Genomic DNA, 21,258 nt, shown 5'->3' with positions numbered 1-21,258 from the left:
ACATTCGATAGTTTTTAGAAAGCCATTAAAATGAAATTGCGTGCCTTCAATTCTTCCTCTTAAAATTGGAAGTCGACTAAATTTTCATTAATGAATATTTCCAATATAAAAAACAACCTTAAAACTGCTTGAACGTGAAAAGCTAATTACGATTAGAATAACTATTTTTATTGAATGAAAATTTCTGCTCTCAGTTTATTTTAAGTACTACTTTCAGGAAATTAAGAAAGTGAAACTTCAAGGAAGTTTTTCATATTTTAAAGTATATTACACATGATATTTGTCTGCAAGTGATCCTTTTTTGTAATTTAAAAATTTAAATAAATTTTGATCAGTAAAGAGAAGAATCATAATTCAGTGAATATTTTTCAACCTTAGAAAATTATAATAAGCGGCATTTCTATGTATTGAATTTACAAGCCGATACGGGGTTTCCCCTTTTCTAACCACATCTGACTTTTTATCTTCCCGCATTATTGCGTGTGCAAGCACACTCAGCTATACGTAGAAAAGAAACGAGACAAGATTTTTTTTCTCATTCAGATAAGAGTTTCGATGATTGATTCATTCGATGTGGCTGAACTTGAAAGCGACTTTTGTTTCGTATAATTGAGTGGGAAGGCTTTCATTTTGAAGCAGGATGTCAGTTTCATTTACCCGTTACTTGAAAACTAACGTAATCTGAAGATTATACTGTATTAAAACAGGTATGTACAATTCATTTAATGTTCTTAATTTCCTTTTATTTTCTACTTTCTTGGGGAAAAACAGTGTATTGGAAATTTTGTCACCATAAGCTTGTCTTAATTTGTTATTAGTGAATACATAATATATATTAATTTAATTTTGGCTTTTGTCACTAGTTTTAAAAAAGTCTGCTTTTATTTCAGCGTTTTATAATAATCATTAAAACAGTATAAAGCATGTCGCTGGACTTCGTGTCAACTATCTTTTGAAGTGAAAGAGGAGAAATAAATTTAATTTTATAAATAAGAAAAATAATTTTAAAAAATGAGTGAATAAAGCAAAGTAATGGTTGTTTTATAAAAAAAATAGATTGCATATAAAAAAGGCAGTATGTTATTAAATTTATTATTATAACAATAATGTACTCTTTGAAAATATTATGAGATTTTGTGTTTCATTTTAAAAATAATGTAGTTATATCTTTTTATATATTTATTCTACCCACTGCAACATCTAAAAATTATGGTCAGTTTTAAAAATAATAAATTGTTGGTCTGAGTGCAAGGAAAACGTCTTAAAATTATAATTATGGATGTAATACACGCCATATTTTTTTGGACAAAAAGATAATTCAATGAAAGTTAAAAATATATATATAATATCCCTGCAATTAAAAAATATTGTGCATTAGAGTACCAGAACTACCTTAATTTTAAATCTAAATTAAGTCGCGTTCAAAACTAATAAATAAAAATTCTAACTAAATATACATATGTAATGGCATTTTTAAATCTAAATTAAACCTATATTAAGAACGACTTTGCCAAAATTTCAACATGTTCTTTTTTCGAATTAGTTGCAATAAATAAATAATAGATTAATAATAATAGATTCTCTTGGTTTCTTTTCAGGAAACTTTCAAGGGCACATGAAATTCCCATAATAAAAATGAATGATATTTAAAAGCTGCACAAAAATTGTAGAGTTCTATGATATTTTTTCCATCTAACGGTATTTGGAAAAACTCATCTTCATCAAGATCTTGAGGATCTAGACAAATCTGTACAGTACCATTTACTTTTAAATTATAGCTAACTCATTTCTTGGGTTTGTCTATTTTAATAATAATATTTTTATCTTTTAATTTCTGAAACTTTAATCGCTTTCGTTTCATAATTAATAGTAATTTATGATCGTAATAGTAATATGTATCGTTAAATTTTTCTCATACTTTCAAATCCCGGGTGATCCAAAAGTCTGGAACAACTTTAAAAATTAATAATTCAAAAACGAATAAAGATAAAAATATGCGGTTTGCACCAAATAAATGATAAAGAAATCGGATTTTATATGACGCAATAAAAAAATTGCTCTGTTTTCCACTAACAGAAAGCGCTGTAGGGTTACTGATATCGGATTAAGCAAGCAACACAAATAATATAAAAAGAGCGGACTCATCAACTCGTACAAATTGAAGGCATTGAAATGCTATCTTTAGTGGAGAAAGCCGTAGTTCCAGTCTGGCATTGCGAGCATATCGTAGCATGAAAGGAATGCGAGATGGTAAAGGACCAATGACATGCTCTGCATTGACCAAAATGATTCAGAAATTTGAAGCAACAGGTTCTTTGGCTTCACGCCCGAGAAGTGGCCGAACTACAGCATCTGCTACTGCTGTCCCGACAGTCGAACATAGTGTTCAATCGATGTCAGCCGTTTCTGCACACGGGGAATGCAGCGCTCGAGAAGTGTCGAGGCAGACAGACGTGTCTTACGGATCTGTCTGGAGAGCATTGCGAATAACACTGAAACGATATCTGCACAAGCTGCAGCACAACTAAGAACTGAAACCTGGCGATTTCATCTGGGACGAGATTTTGCGAATTGGGTATTCATTAAAATGGAACAGCAGCACGACTGGTTTTACACTGGGCTTTGGATAGATGAAGCGCATTTCACACTGTCTGACAGTGTTAACACACATAATTGTCGTGTGTGGAGCACAGAAAAACCCACATGCATTTGTTGAAGAACCCCTGCATCAACCAAAAGTGTGTCTGGTGTGGTTGTGTCAAGGTTGATTCTTTAATCGGTCCATTTTTTTTTCGAGGGAGTCACCGAGACGGGTTTAAAAACGATTTCTGTCACTGGTGAGCGATATGCAACATTGTTGCAGAATAAGATTATTCCAGAATCGCAAACACGTCAGGCATTACAGATAATCGCCTTTATGCAAGATGGAGCACCACCGCATATGTTTGTGCCAGTGCAACGACTGCTAAGCTCAAAATATGGGGAGGATCACATTATCAGTCGAAACGAATGGCCTCCAAGATCTCCCTATCTAACACCTTGTGACTTTTGGCTATGGGGTTACTTGAAATCTAGGGTATACCGCTACAAACCGCAAACATTGGAAAATTTGAAAAAAGCCATCCGCCAACATATTTCTGCAATACTAAAGGAAATGTTGTTGAATGCTGTTAACTGTATTGTTCCCCTTCTGACAGCTGTGCTGCTGAATGATGAACAGCACACTGAACAGTTGTAAATTTCAGCTACTTGTTATTTGAGTCAGAGTTCTGTTTGTCAAATAAAAATTTCTAATATCATAATCTCCTTGCATAATCCAATATCAGTGACACTACCGCGACATCTGTTAGTGGAAAACAGAACACTTTTTTTTTAATATGTCATACAAAATCCGGTTTCTTTACCATTTATTTGGTGCAAATTGCATCTCTTTTTATCTTTATTCGTTTTCGAATTATTATTTTTTAAAGTTGTTCCAGATTTTTGGATCACCCGGTAGATTTATATTTCTTTGCCTAAGTCACAAGAACTTTGCCTTTCTAAGTCACAAGAACTTCTAAAGTCATCTTTAGAAATTCTTGTGACTTATGGCACTTTACAAGCCCACTGACAGTTGTCTGTCAGCGATTTAAGCAGAGAGCGTATCTTGTTTTTTCAGTAGCACTAGGGCAAAGAGTACGACTTAACTACTTCATGCGTCACATTCGCTTGCACAACACCTTTTTACGGGGGGGGGACATTCACACTACTCACAGATAGAACACAGAAGAAGAACCATGGCCGAACCGCGACTCGAATCCGAGACGCCCGGATCACAGAGAAGACGCTCTAGCCCTATGAAAGAAAACAGGGGGGGGGGGTAGTAGTAAATGACGCATTTATATAATGATCTGATTTTTTTTAACTATGAGGTCAAGATCATTATCAAAGTGAATGAGAGGCAATTTAGAGCATTCATTAATACCGAATAATTATTTCGTCTGTGGATTTTATACTATAATAAAATCAATTATATTATTAACAATACAGTTTAAAGAATAGATACAGGTTTAATTGCGGCACCTCCAAAAGCTTTTAACATCGCACCGCATTTACTCGTTATGGATTTTGAGGTAAATGGATTGAAAATACTAAAAGCCAACATATTCACTTCAGCACCAGTGTCTTTTTGAAGCGTTACGAGCTGTCCTTCGATGGCAAGAGCTTTATTCCACTCTTTCAAATTGGACGCTGATTCGCTTAACTTCCCAGTTCGTAGAAAACTTATAGGGTTTACATAATAATCCCTTTTGCCTTCAGATTCATAAAATTAGCACAATAAAGTTAGCTCTATAACTTGTTAAAGTGTAAAGTTAGTAATATAACTTTCACATAGTGTTAATGGATTAAGTATATCGTGTGTATAAAAATGTTCAATTGAAATTTAATTTTCAATTGTGCATTTCATAAACACTTCATGAAACTTTTCATATCACAATCTAAATAATATTTAATAATAGTAACGGGCATTTTTTTAACTTTTGATGCACCATACTTTTTTAGAGTTATAAAATAGCACAGTTGAAAACTTTCAAATGGTAATTAATTCAGAATGTTGCTAGAATATTGTCCACAATTTAAATAATATTTGAGTATAATTTAAATAAGTCCAATTGCATATTTTTTAGTATTAAATAACCTTCAAATTACAACAAAAAAGTCGCGGAGGCTCTACACCCTCTAAAGATGTAACCCCCCCCCAAGCAATTTCTTACTTTGCCTATTTAATAATCGGATGTTAGGGATAGGATTGCTTTCATGAAATTCTCTCAATCTAAAGGCAATAAGAACTCCTTTAGCCAGTTTTTTAATATATCGAAATATTTTTGGATATTCTACAACTCATTTTTGAATATATCAAGAAGTACATACATCTTCAAGATTAGAATTCTAACCGCAATTGAATCGAAAACCTGTGCTTTTGCTTATCAGACACACAATTAATATTTCATTTTTTTCAGGTCTTAATTATATGCTGTTTATGCATAAATCTGTTTTTAAAAAACCACTTAAGAAGGCGATAAATTTTCTACACATGTTCAAATTATGTTGAAAATGGCTACCTGTCTGGAAAGTTTGGAATTCAGTGACGTCGAAATCGATGATGTGCGCCTGAACAGGAATAAAGCCCATTACGGAGAAGTTCCCGGAATAAAAACCCGAAGTTTAAATGAACTGAAAAGTATGCTTGCAAGTATGTATGGCTTATCTGCTAGCGTAAAAATTGTTTAGTTTCAGTATCATTTCAGCAACAGTAGAAATGAACAGAAATTTTTAAAAAGTAAATCAACGCATTTCGAACTAGCTGACATTACTAAATACAATAAAAAGGAAATAGTAGTTTTTTAATATATAATATATGGCGGTTTTTTTCTTTCGTTATCGTTATTTATATTACTTATTCATCTTTATTTCTTCGTTTAAGTTCGTTTTAGTAAAATTTCCTACAGGATTTTTTTCCGTTCTTTTATACCCCAAAGCATTCAAAATAATTGATTGGCACATTACATTTTTTTTCAACACTCTAAAAATACAATAATTCATATGAGCCATATCTGGAGATTTAACTGGACTGTTATTAAGTGCTCATACTTAAATCGATAGTTTGTATCCCTTGTCTTTTTATTGGTTTATGTCGGCTGATGTGTTGAAGTAAGTTTATTCACTTCTCGACGAAGAAAAATTGCATTCTGAAAGCCGATGAAGTAAAATTAGAAATATTAAAAAAAATAACTCAAAATATTCGGACAATTTATTTTTATAAACATCACATTTTGTATTTTAGGAAATTGTAATAAGATATGTTAGCGATGTCATAAATCCTTTACTAAATTACAGCACACATTTCAAAACGAAACATACCCAATTTTCAAAATGTCGTATATCAAAAATTCTATTTGAATGGAATCCAATAATCGGTACTCGTTTGTATCGCCAATAGAAACAAAGTCGCCAATGCCAAAAAGGAAGACGGCTGCTTAAGTAAACAATGTAAAGAATGTATCATGTTTAAAAATTAAATCCTGAAGGTTTAAAAGAATGTTCATTTTAACGGAAGAATTCATAGATTTTTTTTATATTTTATTTTTGATATTTCAAAGATTGTGTATGCTCTGCTTACTATATATTTCGCCGTAGAATGCGGCAATCATGCTTTTTTATTTCAGCAACGTAACTTGCTTTCGCAGTACGAAAGATTACTAACTATTGGATTTCAGCTAAATAGAATTTTTAACATGCGGTCTTTTGCAATTTAAATGATGATACTTCTTTTGAGATTCGTTGTCATTTAAAATGTCGACCCTTTACTGTGTTATACAAGTGTGTTTTAAAATGTCTATATACGGTTCATAAATTGTGACAATATTTTCCATAGTTATCTTTTATCATCTCATCCACTTCCAGTACTCGATGTTTCGCCTTTCGTTCGTCAACATGTCGAGTTCAAAGCATTAATATTTTGTTCATTTAAAATATCTGTTAGTAATTGTTTTATAATCAAAGCAGAAGTGTTCTATAATGATACAGTAGCTTCTTAAATTTTGCTGTTTTATGTTTGGAATATTAGAACGGAAGTTCTGAATGTTTAATCTTCAATTCCATTTTGGGGTTTCTTCTGCCTAATTTTAAATATTAGCATTTCTTAATTTTAAATAAAACAAAATTACATTTATTTTATGCTCCGAATTTTGCAAATCGAGTCTTGTTGCTTTCCTCAGTCTGCGAAATGCAAGTAATTCTATTCCAAAATTACAAGAACTTACCTCCTTTGCATTCGCGATAACTTTAATTTCAACGGAGAAGATATTTCCGACAAATAAAAATCTTCTCACTGGAACTAGTTTTTCTTCTGTGTTGGCCAACTTATTTCTTCACTTCTATGAAATCCCATATGTTCTAAGTAACTCTGCTTTCCTGTGACATTGGCTATCTTATTATATTTAATTTCCAAGATTTTATCTCTCGTTGCAAAGCTATTTATCTAGAGAAACTAAGAAGATCCTATAATATTATTACGGGAACTCTTCCGTGGTTCTTTTCCGATTTTTTGGTCTATGAAGAAACCACAATCAGCAGGCCTCAGTAGAAAACACCGACGACGTTTATTAAACACGAAGATACTAATATACAGCCGAGACCAACACAGGCAACGTACAGCAGCACACTGCAACAAACAGTAGCCTAAAAGTAGTAATAACAACCACAGCATACAAAGCCGGCCAGGCAGAATTCAGCAGAAGGAGAGAATCTAAGTAGATTTTCTCTACGGTCTCTCCAAATGTCTACAATTCTCCACTGTTTCCTCACTTTAGCTATATCCAACTGCCGACTCACTACTACACTACTAGATGCTATTTCCAAACACCAGGACTCGGCACACAGATCAATTCAGCAAACGCTTGAGCTCCACACAACGTTTATGCTTCGAGGGATTGATCCAACTATTCGCCGTCTCTTTCCATGACTCGTTTCATGACTACCACTGATTTCGGCTTCGATCTTCGATGGTAGGCTTATCGGGGCACCCGTCTTTGGAATAGGACTATCCCCTTAATGACATAACTGGCTGATTACACTTGAGTTTTAGGTATGATGGCATGAACTGTGGTGGTTCCTGATAATACGGTGGGAGGAGAGAAATTGCCTTGATTCTTCACACGAAATTTGCTCTTTGCAGGTGAGGGAGAGTGGGAGAGATGTCTTGGCCAATAGAAAAGCAGGCTGTCAGGAGAGTAGGAGAGGGTGATGCAGGACGGTTTTCTGAGTTCGGTGAGGGATAAACTATTGTTCTTAGGTGACGAATCAGGACGCCGGGTTATTGCAGAGGGATGACTTTGCTTTTGGTGGGACTTAGCCGATCAGAGCGTTGAGGATAATCATCTTTTTCTCTTCTTTGTTGTCTGTTTTCTTTGCTAACTTGGCTGCTTCTATTAATTTAGGGAATTCTTTAAGTACTTCTCTTAGTTCTTTTAGGATTTCCAGGGTTTCTAGGAGGGAGGGGAATTCTTCATTAGCTGTCAAAGTAGGCTCCGTGTTCTGTTTTCGAGGTGGGGAGATGGGTTGAGGTTCTTGATTTCTTTGATTTTTTCTCGTTATTTCTGCGTAGGAGGGTCTTCCATTTATTGATGTTATCTTGGGGAATTTGATGCAACCTTTCCAAGCAGCTATATGTCCTGTTTCTTTGCAGTTTACGCAAACTGGGTCTTGGATTTTTTTCTGTTATGCTGCAACTCCTGGTTGCGTGTGTACCACCGCATTTAATACACTTGGGTGTTAGTATACAGTTCCTGGCTGAATGATAAAAGCCTGCACAGTTATAGCAGATGGTTGCGGTTGTTTTTCTTCGGTAACTTTCAATTTTGATTTTTAGATGGAGGAGGGATTTTTCGTTGTAGATATTGAGAGCACTTCTAAACTTCTTGATTTTGAGTAGGAATATTGGGTATAGGGTTTTCATCTTGTAGTTTCTAAGTTGAGATATTCTAATAATTATGTAGTTTCTTTCTTCGAGTTCTTTAAGGATTTCTTCCTTATCTGCATTTAGGGGGAGTCCTTTCAGTATAACTTTTATTGGCCTTTCTTCATAGTTTTCGGATAGAATGAATTCTTCCTTTTTCTCTGTTAACATTTCAATGATTTTAGTTCTTTCTTCTTCATTAGCTGGTTGGATTGCAATCATATTTCTGATCAGTTTATTTTCCGTCTGGGGGAATTATCTGTGTATCTCTTGGAGTGTGATATTGTAGTTACTTGTGAGTTTAAGGTTTATAGTAGCAGGTCTATTGTTGGTAATTTCTTGGGTATCTTGGTTTTGGCTCAATGCTTTCGGGTTTTTCTTCAGTTTTCCTAATTTTAGCAGCCTTTTTTGGGTTTACTGGTTGAAAGTTAACATTGTTTGTATCATCTTACTTTAGGTTTACTTGAGATGTGTCGTCGATGTCCATTTGTTTATCTTCATTTACAGCTAGGTCTATTTCAAAGTTGGGGTAATTGTCGTTGGTGTTTTTACTTAATTTATATTATTCCATCCATGCTTCTATTTCCTTTACATATTTGGTATTAATGAATTTAGGAGGATTCTGTTGGGTTTTTTTTCTTTGCAGTTAGAATAGCTACTTGCCCTGGGAGATGCAACAGTACTTGACTTGTTGTCCGTTCCCGATGGTACTGTGTGGTTGTATGAGTAGTTAGTTCCCCTTGGGGAAGGATCAGCGTTATCATTGAATCCTACTCATTTAATTGACGGACAAGCGTCTTTACTGCTCTTAGAAAAATTACTTGAGCATCTGCTCTCTCTCAGAACGTCCGTTCCCTTCCATGACTGGAGACGGAATGAGAAAATGAAAAAAATGTGACACTGACTTCGGCTTGAGACTACCGGCCTTTTATAGCTCCCGGGAGTTAGGAGGAGAAGGTTCTGGACCAATCAGACATATATCGGTTCCTTTTGGCTGAATCGCTAAAATTTTGAAAGTTTCCAGTATTATCTATTTTGTCACCAAACTCTGAGATCATTAACTCGGCACCCGATCAGCACCCAACAGAGCTGATCGTAAAACGGTCTTTCCAGTGATTGAACTAACCGTGCAGGGAGGCAACATTACAGATTTGTAACAATATTCTAATTATAGAAGGTAAAGAAATTTTAAAATGCATGTTTATAACAAAATTAATGAATTCAAACTTACTGTTTTTAGATACTTTTTTTAAATCTATTATCTCCTTCCAAATTTATTATTAGCACGATAAATCAGATTATAAAAAAGGATTAATATGTTACGGAACGAATTCAATAAAAATTCAAATCAAGAAATGAAAAAAATAATCTTATTGTTAGTAATATCCCTGCTCTGTCTTTGAACCCATCTTAATGATTTGAAAATATAAATAAGGGATTGCGTATCAAAGCGATGTGCAATCCCTTTTGCGAGACTTTGCAATAACGGAGACCTCAAACTGCAATTGCGCAATTGCAGTTTGCGGAAAGTCATCTATATCAACATGGTCTATTACGAACCTCAAAATACAAAATTTGGCCTGAATATTTCTTTTCTTTCATGATTTTTTTCCAGCCAACTTTTATACAAAATTTAATGTTTGTTTTAATGTTTTAATTAACTTGTTTCCTTATATATATTTTTATACCAAATTATTTCTTTTTATTTCAAACTTAGTTCTTAAAAAATTTCTATCGTTATTTTCATTGCACATACCCAATAGTTTTTACCACTCAAAGACGCCAAAGTCTCGAAATTTGATACATCGTAAATATCCAATAAACAATTTCTCTCAACACGTAAGGAGGTATGTTCTTTGTACTTCTCTTTTGTATTACACTTTTTTTTTCTAACTTTTTCATATTGCATGTATCCATATTGAATTTACTCGGTTTTTTTATGTAATCAAATAATGTAATTTTGTGTAATTTTAAAAGTATTATATTGTATCTCAGTTTTGTTTCGGATTTCAATCTTGTCTTTGATTTAATATAGCATTTGGGATGAGCGCAGTATCTTGTCTCTTAATTGCTCAATACTATTTACAGAAAATACCATAATCCCGTTTAAAGTACAAATTCATTCCATTAAGAATACATGTGTTGATGACCTTGAATTACCTTTTGTTTTTATGATTTATGAAATGTATACATGTAATATTTTAAAATATAATTTAAGTCTTAATTAATTTCCTAATTTTTATCTTATTTTTTATCTTAATTCTAAAATGTTCTCACAATTTCTGATCCAATTCCGCATTTTTTTTATTAATTCCACATCCAATTCCCTCTATAAAGATGTTTACTTTTCTGTTCTTCTCACGCTCCGAGTGAAGGGATAAAAATCTCTAATGCTTAACACATTCTTTTAAAGATACCTAAATTTCCCTATCCTAAATCGACACATGTCGAAGAAATCCCTATAAAAATCTCATTATAAAATCACTTAAGGGAGGGGGGGAGGTCTCTTCCGCTCTTTATTGCCCCTCTGCTCTTGTGTCGCGATGTAAACTGATGAATGTTTTACCGCTTTATATTTACATGTAAATTATGCCTCCCGAGGTAAAATAAATCGAAGTCCAAAATTTCAAAAGTGTCTTCTATTCGGCTACGCAACTGCTAAATTATGTTCACATATATACGAAGTGATTTTTTGTGCTTTAATAAAAGAGGCATTAAAATAATTTTTATGAAATTTGTTTAAAAATTTTGTTTCTTGAAAAATCTTAATTGGTTTTTATTAGGTCTTCTAGACAATACTGGTTTCCGACCTTGTCTTGATGACAATTTTTTGCTTCAATTTCTCATATCATCGAAGTATCGTCTCGACATTGCTCTAAAGTGGCTTAAGACATATTACATTAATCGGAACCTTCATCCGGAAATTTTCCGAAACTACCTTCCAAGTAACACTTTACCAGCTCAAGCACTTGACCACATAAAAGCCCTTCCGTATAGAGCTAAAAATTTATCAGCTGTGGTTATTATTAAACTAGGTGAGTCTCAGAGTATTCATTAAATTTGGCAGAAACAAACTTTGGAATATAAGAATGGGTTTCGGAAATCTCTTTTGGAATATTTTTTAGTTATAATTATACGATAAAAAGTTATACGAATAATTCGGAGTTTTCTTTTTTAACTTCGGAATACATTACAGTACAAAAATTATTCTGACACCGTATAAAATTTTTTTAAAAATTCTTTTATTTGATATCAATTTAGTTACCGTACAATTTTCTTCTTTTTAAAAATATACTGTACAGCAATACTTTTCATTGCTATAAATAATTATAATTATTTCCCATTGCTATAGCGTTCTCAGTCTTTTTTTTATTATATTGAGTAAATTGCTTGATAAAGTATAGTTTTAATAAAGATGTTGACTTATTTTAGTTTTAAACTTATATGTAATCGATGGTTTAAAAATCCTTTTATAGCTTATTCATTTGTCATCACGACAACTCATTTTTCTAGTATAATTTGACGTGGAAAAAATGTATTACCCTTCTTTAAACTTGATGTGATGCTTTTTTGTTTTTCTGCATTAAACTTTTACTTTTTGAATCAGTAAACCAAAATTTTCTTAAAGTATTATAAAAATTATTCAAAATAGCGCAAAACATTTGGACGTTCAATGATTTTAATAATTCCATTTCCACACAGACAACTTCCTTCTATCGTCATTCGTTAGATATTTATTGAATTTTTAAATGTCGCTGAACTTCTGAATCACCCTGAACTTAAATTTAAATTTTCAAGTAAAATTAATGAATAAAAGAATTTATTGCTTTAATTGATATTTCTTTATAAAAGGAATTTTCGAATTCGCAAAAAGACAAAAATATAAAAATTAAATCATATGATTTGATATATTCACAATGATGGCAGAAACGAAAATGTATAAATTATGCAGTGTAAGATTAATTTTTAGAACAGCTTCATTAAACATTTCTTCGTGTATCTCAGGGAAAGTTGACTTCCAAAAAGTACCATTTGTGGAATTAATACGACTGGAACTTATGGTGTTTGAAACCCTGATGCAAAATTCTGTTACACAACTCTGCGGTATAACTGTCATTGTTGATTGCGATGGTTTTTCTCAAGCTAATATGTCAGAAATTATAACATGCCTGCCAATTTGCTACAATGTATTTCACGTAAGTTTTTTTTTTTTTTAATCTTTAAGACCATTGTTGAAATTACGTAATTAGGTACATTGATACGTTTATTTTCCCATGTTGTTCAGTACTACTATTTGAAGTCTGTCATGCTTGTTAATAAATCCTATATTTCTTTTCTAATAAACAAGGGAAAACTATAGAATATGATGATTCACCATCATATTTGAAATGTGGACGATGCAGTGGTAATGACTGCTTCAATTCTTCAATATGCTATCTTATTCAACACAACAATTTATTGTATACATACTTGCGAGCCTTTTATAAGTTCAATTTTTATATGATTATAACTTTTCTGTCATCTTCAGTTGCATCAAGTAAAATTCCTTCAAGCGATCTCTTCTCGTTTTGTTGATTGATAACATATATATTTCTCTGATGTTAAACAATCTTTTCGCTATTTTTTTTCGTTTAAACATAATATAAAAAATATCTTATTTCATGTTCTTGTAAAACAATTGTATTTGAAAATAAATTTGGATATATGCAATATACTTGGATACATGGCAATAGCTCTGGGGGGAGGGGGTGTTGATTCGGTTCATAGCTCCACCCCAAACACTTATTTTTCGTCTGCTGCTCGTTCCTCTCTCTTCGGGCCATCGTCTCCATGATCATTGGGGTCGACTTCAGACCAGAATTGGCAGGTCATCCTTAATATAGTAGTCATTTTTTTATTTTATATCTCTTGAATTTGCCGCATCATATGCACCGTCCCATTAGCTAGTCTGACAAGAACTGATATGGTATATGAAGGATGTCCACTTAAGTCATGTGCAAGCCCTACAGAAAGAAGGCAGCCATTGTTATAAAAGTTGTGTCTAAGTGTAGTAAAATGTCTATGATCTATACAATGCAACCATTTGCAATGGCCGAGCTCCAGCGTTAATTTTCTTATAATCAGAATGGTAAAAGGTAAAGGAAAACTGCCAAGTACAAACTTGTGGAGTGCTTTCAATTTAGTACAATAAGAAACCTGGAACACATAAATATTAGGGACAGAAACTACCTTTTTGTATGTTCGAATTTTCGGAAATTGTGACAACTTCACAAGGCAGACAAAAAAAATGTTATTTTTTGGGTAAATATAAAATGGCTTCATTATACTTTTTCCTATGGAAGTAATTGAAACAATAATTTTTCTATAGCACTGTAGAACTTCCTATAATGTTTTATTGCAGTTTGTCTTGATATCATAAAAAGTGCAAATAGTAATGGACGGAGGTTTTATTTAAATCTTTACATCCTCCTTAACTTTAAAACGAAGATAATTATGTTTATTCATAAAAGACATGGTAAAATAATTATGCATTACGCGATATGACCAGTTACAGCGTTATATGGTCAAAAACCGATATTAGCGTTACTATCTTCTATGGTTTTATCTGCACAATCATGAGATAAATAATAATAATTACGATCGATTGATGTTTTTATTTAGCTGCTATTGATTTTATCGCACCACATGCGCCTATGACTGCAATAATTTGGCAGGAACTATTAAAGTACAAGATGTAATATAGTTATGAGAAGTGCAGAAGTAATCACTGCATGAAAAATATATTTTTTTAAAAAAATGGAAATAATTGATAATGAAAAAAAACAATCTCGATTTTATTCAGATATAAAATATTTTTTTCTTAGATTACATATGTTTGCAAAATAAATTTTTCAGCTCCATGGAAATTTTTTGTGATTTTTTTAGTTTCTTTCTTTGGTGTGCTAAAACCTATACTGACTTCTGTTAGCTATCATCAAGTAAAATTTTCTTTTAAATTTTTGTTTGATTTTTGTTAAATTATACCCGTGCGAATTTTAAAAAAAAAGCAATTTAATTTTGATAAAAAGTAACAAATGTAGAAATGTTAACATTATACTTTCAATTCTAAGTTCAAATTGTGATAAGAATTTTATTTCTCCAATCGAAGAATAATATGTTTTTGTCTTTTCTTACATTCTTTTTGTGTGAGAACTAATATCTGGATAAAGATTCCAGTTGTAATTTGCTATCATATTAACGTCTGTCTATATACTTTATATTTTTTAAAATGTTTCACCTGATTTCTTTCTAAAGATTTCTAAGTTCCCGGAAAATTGTCTACATGAGAATGCGGAAAATGAACTTTTAAGCTAATGGATATTGGCAAATGGGATATTACAAAATGGATATTGATAGAATTCCAAAAGCAGAGCTTTAAGAGTATAGAGGTTTGCTTTCTGAATTCTGCCAATATGCGTTTTTGTAACCCAAATCTTTGTTATTTCCCCATAATCTATATAATACATGCTTGAATTAGTTTAGCAATTCGTTTATAGTGTCTGACACATAAAAGTTCAATCCTACTAATCATGTAGAAGTCAAAGCATACAAATCTTCTGTCTTAACAATTATTAATTATTGCATAATAAGGTATTAATATCCTTGAAACATTCACCATTACTTGAAAAGACTTTACAAACTAATTTTTAAGCACTGATTTCAGTCATAGTAAAATTCTGCACGAGGAGTAAAGTTTTTCTCCTTTCAACATGGTTTAATGTATCATAAAGTTATCAGGCAGGCTTTTCTGCACTCTCGCATTTGAAATACACAAAGAAAAAGCATTGCAGTCGCTGAAAATTCGATTTCGAGATTTGACGTATCTCCACGTTTAAGACCTCCCAGAATCTGCGAATAGGACACAGAAATTCTATCTGCATCTGTGAACACTATAATTCAAAAAATTTTGAGCGGGACTCATAAAATTTGATATATGGCGTAGATTTCATATTTTCAGATTTTTATCAAATTTCGAATGAAATCCAATCTCAAGAAGTCTGTCTACGGGAGAATCTGAAAATAAAAAAAATCTAGTAGTTCGACTGCAGGTGAACGGCAAATTCAGTGCAGCTTTAAACTGTAGACCCACATCAAATTTTAAACCAAAATCCGCTCCTGGTTGGCCACTTTCTTAAGAATGTAAGAACGATAATCCAAAAATGCAATGATTTACATAAACGAAATGTGTATATTATCGTCTAATGAATAGATTTTCTCCAAACTTTGAATCGAATCTCCCTAACGGTTGACCGATCTGTACTTTCGAATCTATCAAAATGCGAAAGCAATAAAAGGCAACAACTTCTAAATATATGAATTTCGGTCTGTGAAATTGTTTCTAAAGTTGCAATTTAGTATCAAATTTTGCTTTCAAGAGTTCTGAAAAAAGATTTTTTGAACGCATACTCGACTTTCTTTCTTACTCTATGAAGCACAAAACACTCATGTGTGGGACTTTCAAGAAAAAAAATCTGGGTACTCACAGCTTTGTCCAAGATCCACAATTTTATCGAGACAGATGAGGAAATGATATGGCTACTAGAGAGCATGTTCCAGGGAGTTTACACTGGCTGATTTCTCATTAGAGTTATTCCTTTTCATCTGCTATTGTAAATGTCTGTGAAATGTTAGACAAAACTGAAAAATTTCTATATGAGGTATTTATATGACTGTGGTTTCTTTTTGTACTATTTAGGCCTTCTAAAAGCATGTACAATGAATATTCAATCTACCTGTAATGTGAGTTTTAATTTTGCTTAAGATATTATTAATGCTTTTGCTTTTTGTATAAATTCTTCGTCTTACAGTGCGATTGCACTTTGGGTGTAAGATACTTGCATGTCATTAAGACACCGGCACTTCTGCAACTTCTGTACCGAAATGTAATCTCTGCTTTGCCTCTTGAGCAGCAGACTCAGGTGAGTATGTTGTTTATTCATCATCGAGTATTTCCCCTTTTATTCGATAAAATTTTATAAAACTTTTATGCTGAGACATGAAATCATGATAATATGACAATGTGGATTGGCTGGAAACTATCTATAAATTGTATGACTCGTCATCTGACGTGCAAGAAATGAAGGAAATTCAAAACAGTTTATTGAGCTGTCCTTTAGGCGTAAAGTTATCAAATTTTTAAGTAGTATTTTTAATGAGATAATTATATAGGTTCTGTACAATAAAATCCACCAACACAAACCGTTTTAAAACTAGTATTACGGAAAAATTATCCGAAAATCAAAGATTCGGCGCTGTTGGTGTACTGTAAACAGAGTCCAACAGGCTAAATAACAAATGATGACGCTTTATTCTACACAAAAACACGAGCACAAGCCTCAAAACACAGTTGAAGCGCATACAAGAAAAAAAAATGCAATAAAAGACACAAGCAGTTACCACACAACCACACAAGCAGCAAAACGATTATAAATCATCACAACAAACAAAGATAATTGGCAGGAGAGAAACTTCGTAAGACTACTTACGCCTCTTTAAGCGTCTGATACTCTCAACTGCCAACTCGCTTGAGCTGAACTTGACTGCCGATTCGCTATTCAACTGAATGTCTCTCTGTATATTATAGTCTCCGTTACAGGGCAAAGAAGGTTCTAGCAAGGATCTATTTCGCGTCTTAATCTTTTCGCCATCCTCACTTTTCCTCAAAAATTTCTCCTCAGCAGTCCTCTGTTTTTCGCCGCTGGTAGTGTTGTTTTCTCTGTACAGATTAGTATTTATCTCTGTATACTAATTATATTATATTATTTATACTCTAATATAGACTAATTATGTACTCTAATATATAAGAATTAGAGTGATATATACTAATAATATATTAGTACAAATATATCTGTACAGATTAGTTTTTTTCTGTACAGATAACAAGTAAACACTTACAAAGCGTTCTAAAGGTTTAATTTATAAAAGAACGCTTGAAGCGCGTTAAGGCCGCCCTGCAGAAGTTTTACTTAAACGCTAGATGCTTTACGGACGTCGAAGAGATTAATAGAGCTTTTCTTACTTTTTTATATATATTAAATTTTGTCGCCTAACTCGCCTCATTCGTCGTTAAAGTCAGTCCGATATCCATTCACCAACCGTTAGAACTAATTGCAAAACTGTTTTTCTTGCCATGAACACGGCTTTACAGATTGGAATTTTTACTCGGTAACAACATTATAAATTCGCAACACTGACATCTTCACAAATAGACAAAAATAATTTAAAACATTTTTTTTCCCGTAGAGATCTAAAATATCAAAATTCATCGCAATCTAGAGATCGAATTCTTTGATGATTACTACATTTTCCTTTTCGAAAAATGAAATCCATTGTTTCATGAAAATTCGGATAATACGCTTAACATTCTTCTAGCTTACTTAATTATTTTCGATTAAACCAAATTAGTAATAGTTTAGTAATATTGAAATTTTCTTATTTCTATTAAAAATGTATACTGAAAAGGAATACAATTAGAAACAAAAATGTCTTAAATATGTTTTAATTAAAGTGACACTTTAAACTAAGGAAAGCGGAATGAAACGATTCTTTTCATTTCTTTTCAGGTAGTGTTTTATCCACTCGACTCGGATTTAAAAGAGCTTCGCGACCAAGTGTCTCTAGATTATTTGCTGGAAGAATATGGAGGAAAATTGCCATCCTTTAGCTTAGTAGATCTCAATCCAATAATAAATGAAAAAGAGAGCTACTTCCGAGAACAGCTGCAGTATGGGATATCAGATGATGAATTAGAGTTGGACTAGCTCTTCTTCTGTACTTGTATCCCCATCATGCTCAGAAAATAGCGGAAAGTTGTCCTCCAGTTTAATAAACTCAATTTAGTAAATGCAGAAGAAAGAAACTTCCGAGAGGAGCGCCAGTGTGGGATCCTGAATGATGAACTTGCGTTGAACTGATTTCCATACTTTTAAGAATAGTTTATGATCATCATGGGTTCCTTTAAGTAAAGGAAAGAACCAAAAAAACTCGTGTACCTCGCAATAAATATCTTAGCGAATCAAAAAAAGGGCTGTATGTAACAAAGTTTTTAATAAAAGTTCAACTGCTTTATTTTTTATGCCATCATTATTTAGCATCACAATCCCCTTAGGGAGGGAGACTTCAGGTATGAGCATTAGAAGCTTCCGGTATGGTGGTTGGTTCTCAGTGCAGAAAGAGATGGGAGTTGGCAACTTCCCACCGATGACGGGACGTCTTCCCAAGAAAAGGGTATATCGTGGCTGATGGTGGCCCTTAGGACAATACCACAGTTCTCGCCAGTGTTGTTGTCGCGGTGGTTTCGATCATACAGTTTTATCCGTGTGCTTTCGGGAGGATAGGAGGAGTCAATTTGTGATTACTCAACACCACAATCACCATGGTGAGGGGGGGGGGCACTTCAGGTATGGCCATTAGAAGCTTCCAGTACAATGATGGGTTCTCGCCAACATAGTGGGTACAAAATTGGTGTGCTGTTAGTTACCTGAGGGTATAAAATGTAATGAAATTAGACAATAAAATTACAACAAAAAGCATAGTTGTGAATTGATTCTGAAATTAAAATAATAAAAACTATTTTGTGTGCGTGTGTGTGTGTGAGAGAGAGAGAGAGAGTGCGTGCGCGTTTGTGTTAAAACAATGTAAAAATAATTTTTGAGCAATAAATATAATTCTGTTTCTAGAAAAAAAGAATCAAAAGATTTATTGTCTTTAAAATAAAAATCTAATTCAAAATTGCTTTTTTTTTTTTTTTTTTTTTTTTTTTGCTTAGTGAACCTTTGCTATCTAAGAAATAGATACAAGGGAAAATTGATAGGTCTAGATGTAATAGTATTTTCTGTAATTCTGTAGTATGTTTTGAATAATTTTTAGTCATTATATTTCTTGTCGGATAACGCAGTTAGATATAGTCTGCAAACCTAAAACATTATCATGTTAAAATTATGCCTATCACGCCAGTAGTAATCTGCAGATTTTGAGGAATGAAAGAAATTGAAACGTGTCATAACTCAACTGGAAGTCAAATAATGTTTATGATTTGATTTTCTACTATTTCATTTGCTGTCACTTTGAACTCTGAGAAAAGTTTTCTTCTTTTCCTCGCTTTTATCAATAAATATGTAATCAATATTTAGCCAATTATATGTGAACGCAATCATTATGCCTATAGAAGATATTGTTACGGATTCCACGGTTCGCTTGTAGTGGGTGTATGGTGTGAGAACACAATCAGCAGGCCTCAGTAGAAAACAACAACCACGTTTATTTAAACACGAAGTCACTAACACAAAGACGACAAATATACACAGACGAGACGAACACAGGACAGCACACTACAGTAAATAATAGCCCACAAGTAGTAATCGACCTCAGCACACAAAGCGGCCAGACAGAATCCAGCAGGAGAGGGGATCCTTGGAGCTTCGCTCTACGGTCTTTCCAAACGGCTGAACTTCTCGCTGCCCCTAGTTTTAGTTGTATAACTACCATACGACTGGCTACTCCACACACAACATGACGCCAACAACAACCGCTCTCACTGACGCGGCATCCGCTCAACACGCGACAGGACTGGTCGTAAAACGGTCTTTTTTACGATGACACTATTCATGATGGGAAGCAAAATTACAGGTTTGTAACAATATAAAGCGACAAATCCCGTAAACACCAGCAGGAGTGGTTCAGCAGGTTGTTATAGAGGTAAAGCGAATATTTGTCTGCGTCTGGTGATAAGGAAAGGCCTGGTTTTAAATCAGTAGATTTGCCGAATTCGATTGAGTTGGCGTCTCCGCTTCGTCTATTGTATAACTGATTAACATAACTGGCTTGTTAGTTTGTGCGCTTGTGTGCTTTGCAATGAGTAAAAATGGCTTAGTCTAAATTAGTGAAGTTAAGACAAATGTGATTTGCTTGAAGTTGAACTGCCTACTTACGAATCTGTTATGAAGTGCTACTACTATATTAGGCATAGTCTCAAAATTGCTTCAGAGAAGGATCCTTCTGTAAGTGAAATATGTGATACTTTAGTTCCATAATAGAACAAATATGGTCAAGAACTTCTATTCCCGTTGCTTCTAGCAAAAGAATTTCAAAAGTGATAATAGCTTATCATGCTAAATACAGGAATTTATTAAAGTCTGAAAGCAGAAAATGTTCAAATAAATTTGATTTCACCATCGTAAAATTTAGAGAAGAAACGTTTATTTGCTATTGCTGATTTGTACAAAAGAAAAAAAAGTGCCAATTATGAAACAAAAATTTCTAAACGATCAACGCTCTAACAGGAAAAGATTTATAGGTAATATTGGTATTGCTACCACAAGCGCTTTCAAGAAAGAGTACAGTACTACGAGAATAATTAAGTTAAATCAAGAACGGACAAAAAAACTTGTGTATCAGAAATGATTGCTAGTGACAATGGCAAAGTCGAAGAACAACAGTGTTCTTTATAAAAAAAGAGGCAAACCAACCAGATCCATGAAATAGACAAGAAGAGATAAAATTGCCATGTGCCTGTGTGGTTTAATATTATTAAAACCTTCATGTACTTATGATTCCAAACTCTTTTTAACCTTATCTCATATTCACGCTATCTCTCTGAGATCTTAAGAACGTTATAGATCAGATTGTTGAAAGAAAGGTGTACTTTGCTGCTCCAGAAAATATTCTTTTGTCCTTGTTAAGTGGTGAACGTAAAATTCAAAGAGAACTTTGTTCACGACCTG

At 33.1% G+C, this 21,258-nt stretch overlaps 1 protein-coding gene across 3 annotated transcripts; it reads left to right on the top strand.

The window, feature by feature from the left end:
• The first annotated feature begins 569 nt into the window (after nucleotides 1–569).
• On the top strand, nucleotides 570–18,555 carry LOC129988934 (alpha-tocopherol transfer protein-like). Of its 3 annotated transcripts, XM_056097218.1 has the most exons (7): nucleotides 584–707; nucleotides 1,599–1,749; nucleotides 5,001–5,233; nucleotides 11,281–11,532; nucleotides 12,503–12,693; nucleotides 16,345–16,455; nucleotides 18,100–18,555. In XM_056097218.1, the coding sequence occupies exons 3-7, from the start codon at nucleotides 5,086–5,088 to the stop codon at nucleotides 18,295–18,297; spliced, it is 900 nt and encodes a 299-aa protein (XP_055953193.1). In that variant the 5' UTR covers nucleotides 584–707; nucleotides 1,599–1,749; nucleotides 5,001–5,085; the 3' UTR covers nucleotides 18,298–18,555. The 3 variants fall into 3 exon arrangements, with proteins under 3 accessions (XP_055953194.1, XP_055953193.1, XP_055953195.1); XM_056097219.1 differs by lacking the exon at nucleotides 1,599–1,749 and having other exon boundaries at nucleotides 570–707; XM_056097220.1 differs by lacking the exon at nucleotides 11,281–11,532.
• Nucleotides 18,556–21,258: the final 2,703 nt, after the last annotated feature.

Source organism: Argiope bruennichi, chromosome 10 (genome assembly GCF_947563725.1).
Source record: "Argiope bruennichi chromosome 10, qqArgBrue1.1, whole genome shotgun sequence".
NCBI classification, from domain to species: domain Eukaryota; kingdom Metazoa; phylum Arthropoda; class Arachnida; order Araneae; family Araneidae; genus Argiope; species Argiope bruennichi.
The sequence above is the reverse complement of the archived record's forward strand: the minus strand, read 5'-3'. Positions and strand labels throughout refer to the sequence as shown.

Excerpts from the sequence above, each read along its gene's own strand:
- LOC129988934 (XM_056097219.1), top strand. The coding sequence starts at position 5,086 with ATGTTGAAAATGGCTACCTGTCTGGAAAGTTTGGAATTCAGTGACGTC. Across the intron at positions 11,533-12,502 it reads TGTGGTTATTATTAAACTAG|GGAAAGTTGACTTCCAAAAA; the intron begins GTGAGTCTCAGA and ends CGTGTATCTCAG. Across the intron at positions 16,456-18,099 it reads CTCTTGAGCAGCAGACTCAG|GTAGTGTTTTATCCACTCGA; the intron begins GTGAGTATGTTG and ends ATTTCTTTTCAG.